This window comes from Propithecus coquereli, unplaced genomic scaffold (genome assembly GCF_000956105.1).
Source record: "Propithecus coquereli isolate 6110/MARCELLA unplaced genomic scaffold, Pcoq_1.0 Scaffold9, whole genome shotgun sequence".
NCBI lineage: Eukaryota > Metazoa > Chordata > Mammalia > Primates > Indriidae > Propithecus > Propithecus coquereli.
The window spans coordinates 8,882,371-8,886,759 of NW_012155284.1; the positions used below are offsets into that span (position 1 = coordinate 8,882,371).

Below are 4,389 nucleotides of genomic sequence, written 5' to 3' on the forward strand. Positions count from 1 at the left end.
GTAACTGGTGGTAGTGGTCCTCAGCAACAAAAAAAAAAACGATTTTAAAGGAAGTCTTAGATGGAGGAAGAGTTTATTTTTGAGGCACTGTGATTGATAACGGTAGTAATGACACCTTTCAAAATATGAAAAGTACTTGGTTGATAAAATGATATACACAACGGCAGCTCATTACTGTTGCTGCAGAAAGCCATTTAGGTTTGATTGTCAGTTCTTGTCAAGAAGTCATTTTAATCAGAAAGTTAAAGAGTCTTAGGGCAAACTCTTCTCTTTGAAATACAAGCATTTTAGGAAACACAAAAATCCAGAAGGTATGGCTAAGTGTGAATTCTACAAATTATTAGGATTCTCCACCAGCTAAAATAAATTTGAGTTGGTCATAAACAGAGATATCTTTAAAATAGTAATATATATTTTAATTATTTCCACTACCTTGTCATCTGAAAAAGAACACTGAATAGAACTTGAATCTCCTACCAAAATTTTCATTTCTTTTGACCCAAAGGTATTGGAAATATTTAATAGATTTTCCAAAAACACATTTTTAAAAGTTGGCTTTGAAGTTATCTATCAATGTAGATTCTATTATTAAGCCTGCCTGAGTAGAAATGTGTTTATGTTCCAGTAATTTAAGTATTTTGAGATTACTGTGAAATGCTGATTGGAATGTTCCTCTGAGAATTATATAGTCTCTTAGCCCATTATGAACGAACTTTTTTGAGTCATCCCCAGGTTAAGTTTTTTGGTGTGTATGTGGGTTTTCACTAAAATTTCCTATTTCTTTTTTGAATTCAATTATTACTTTCTTTATTCCCATGAAATTTGTCAGATCCCATGAAATTTGTCTCATTAGAGTGGCTTAATTTAGCTGTCAAGTCTCTAGGGCATTCAATTGCAGATAAGTGACTAAAATGCCAGCCTCACAGCATTTTTATTAACAGATGGCAGAAAACAAACGTCTTTGGAGAAAAACCGAAGAGAAGGGGTTGAAGGGTCAATAAACAATTATTATCATGCTTAAACTGGGGGGTTTCTCAGAAGATTCCATGGGGAGCTGCTCGCCCAATCTGGAGGAGCTGGGACACCCCAACACACCCCAGAGCGGTCTCCAGGGACCACCTGAGAGGATGGGGTGGTCATCGCCCGGCTAGAAGGCTCCTAAAGGCCGTCCAGGGGTCAAACCGTAGCGTCACAGGACTGCTCTGAGGTTAGGGTGGAGGGCTAATTGAGAAGGAGGCTGGGAACTCTAACTCGGTCCAGACCACCTCTGGCCAGCGCGTTATTCAGGTATCAGCGCCTTTGGCAAGAAATAGTGGGGTCCTCTCTCCTCCTCACTCTTCTCAGTTGCTGCCCCCTCCTACGGGTGAATTTTCTCTCCCGAGCAGGGCTGATTTCCTAGGCTTTCTTTTCCCTTCCCTCGGCAGCGCTCTGACGTGCACACCATGTGACAAGCCCCCTTCTGCTATAAGCCGAGGAAAGGTCCGCCCTCTCCTGGACTCAGCCCTGGCCTCGCCGCGCTCTGTTCCTAGACTCTCAGCCGTCCCGCATTCTCCTGGGCGCCCGCCACTTTGACTCGCCCTCCCCGGCCCCGCCACCCCTTTCTCAACTGACCGGGCGAAAGACACTCAGAGAGGGGAAGGTCAAGTCCTCCGCCCGGGCCAGGAGCGAGCGGAGCCCCGGGAGCGCAGAAACCTCGCGGCTGCGGCGGCGGCGCAGGAGTTACAAAGTCACAGCGCGAGACTCCGCTGCCGCCCGGCAGCCCCCGCGCAGCTCAGGTAGCGGCGGCGCCCCCAGCGTGGCGCCCCCGGGCCCGGCCCGCTGCCCGGGACCCGGGCTGGGGCGCAGAGGGAGCCCGGAGCCCGGCGCCCCCATGCGCCGCCCCGCCGCCGCGGTGCCACAGCTATGACCCTGAGCACGGAGATGTCCGATGCCTCCGGCCTCGCGGAGGAGACAGACATCGACGTGGTGGGGGAGGGCGAGGACGAGGACGACGAGGAAGAGGAGGACGACGACGAGGGTGGCGGTGGCGGGCCCCGGCTGGCTGTCCCTGCGCAGCGGCGCCGGCGACGGCGGCGCTCGTACGCCGGAGAAGACGAGCTGGAGGATCTGGAGGAGGAGGACGACGACGATGACATCCTGCTGGCCCCGCGGGCAGGGTGCTCCCCGGTGCCCCCAGGCCCAGCCCCGGCAGTGGGGGCCGGAGCCGGTGGGGGCAGCAGCGCGGGCGCAGGCGGCGGCGGCGGCGGCGGGAGCGCGGGCGGAGGAGCCAAGAACCCGCTGGTGAAACCGCCCTACTCGTACATCGCGCTCATCACCATGGCCATCCTGCAGAGCCCCAAGAAGCGGCTGACGCTGAGCGAGATCTGCGAGTTCATCAGCGGCCGCTTCCCCTACTACCGGGAGAAGTTCCCCGCCTGGCAGAACAGCATCCGCCACAACCTCTCGCTCAACGACTGCTTCGTCAAGATCCCCCGCGAGCCGGGCAACCCGGGCAAGGGCAACTACTGGACGCTCGACCCCGAGTCCGCCGACATGTTCGACAACGGCAGCTTCCTGCGCCGGAGGAAGCGCTTCAAGCGGCAGCCGCTGCTCCCGCCTAACGCCACCGCCGCCGAGTCGCTGCTGCTGCGCGGCGCGGGAGCCGCGGGGGGCGCGGGGGACCCGGCGGCGGCCGCCGCGCTCTTCCCGCCCGCGCCGCCGCCGCCGCCGCCGCACGCCTACGGCTACGGCCCCTACGGCTGTGGCTACGGCCTGCAGCTGCCGCCCTACGCGCCGCCCTCGGCCCTCTTCGCCGCCGCCGCCGCCGCCGCCGCCGCCTTCCACCCGCACTCGCCCCCGCCGCCCCCGCCGCCGCACGGCGCGGCCGCCGAGCTGGCCCGGACCACCTTCGGCTACCGGCCGCACCCGCTCGGCGCCGCCCTGCCCGGCCCCCTGCAGGCCTCGGCGGCCAAGGCGGGCGGCCCGGGCGCCTCGGCGCTGGCGCGCTCGCCCTTTTCCATCGAGAGCATCATCGGAGGCAGCCTGGGCCCGGCCGCCGCCGCCGCCGCCGCCGCGCAGGCCGCCGCCGCCGCGCAGGCCTCGCCCTCTCCCTCGCCGGTGGCGGCGCCGCCCGCACCCGGATCCGGCGGCGGAGGCTGCGCGGCGCAGGCGGCCGTGGGCCCGGCCGCCGCGCTCACCCGCTCTCTCGTGGCCGCCGCGGCTGCCGCAGCCTCCTCTGTCTCCTCGTCAGCCGCCCTGGGGACTCTGCACCAAGGGACTGCCCTGTCCAGTGTCGAGAACTTTACTGCTAGGATTTCAAATTGTTAATAACGCTATGTTAGCGCGCTTGAGAAAGAGAAGGTAGGAATCCTGGCTCCTTTTTGCATCTTGGTGGTTTGGTGTTTTGTTCGCCCCCCTCGGCGCGGCCCTTCCTGACCTCGCGCGCCCATTTTCGCCGCTTCGGATTCTCGGACGAAACTGTTTGGCAACACCTCGGGCGCGCTTTTCGGCTCTGCGGGTCCCTCTATTTATGCAAAGTCATCCTATGCTGCAGCCCCCGACCTGGGGTAGGAAGGAAGAGGGTGCTGGTGGGGGTCCGCCCTGTCTAGGCACTAGGGACTTCCTTGACTTTGGCAAACTAAAAACAACAACAAGCAATTAAGCCTTTCTGAGGTGTAGAGATTCTCAGGTCAGGTCCAGGCGTTAAAAAATAAATACTGTTCACAAGAAGAATAATACAGAATTAGCAAAGGTCTCAAAGAATGCCAGCGAAGCAATAGTTTTTTATCTGAGGACACTTGTCTGGTGTACTTTTTCATGAAAAGGAAAAAAATGATTAACATGTTTACACAAGAAAAGTCAGAATTATCATTTCTTATTTTAACCTGTGTTTTGTATCATAATAGACATGCGGAATTTTTATTTTGTACTTACTGCGTATTCTTTACAAGGAGAATTGTAAATTTTACTGGCAATTATTATTGTACTATTCTAATGTAAGGTTTTTACACTTTTTCAGAAATAAAATACTTAATTTTCAAAGAAAAGTCACCAAAATAATTGGCTTCAGTTGTCCCCTTCTTAATTTGTTTTCTGTTAAAAAAAGTTTCTATGTGGGATAAGTAGGAACCCAATATAGAATAGAGCTAAATATTGTTTTCAAAGAGAATTTAGCAAAAGCATCTTGCCATGATTTTTCATTTTTTCATGTTGACTTCCTAAGCCAAAACCATTGTAGATCAGAAATTATTTTTAAATGACTATAAATAAAATGAGTTACTTTGGCATACATTTTCAAATCTGATTCTATCCCATGTTTAAAAGTGTCGAGGCATTTTGAAATTAAAGCCACAGTTACCCTAAGATAATTTTATAGAAACTTTTATTTTAGAGCTTCCCACTTCATTTAAT

At 54.2% G+C, this 4,389-nt stretch overlaps 1 protein-coding gene across 1 annotated transcript; it reads left to right on the top strand.

The window, feature by feature from the left end:
- Positions 1-1,749: 1,749 nt before the first annotated feature.
- On the top strand, positions 1,750-4,035 carry FOXD1 (forkhead box D1). The gene has a single exon (XM_012664557.1). The coding sequence runs from the start codon at positions 1,903-1,905 to the stop codon at positions 3,304-3,306; it is 1,404 nt and encodes a 467-aa protein (XP_012520011.1). The 5' UTR covers positions 1,750-1,902; the 3' UTR covers positions 3,307-4,035.
- The last annotated feature ends 354 nt before the right edge of the window (positions 4,036-4,389 follow it).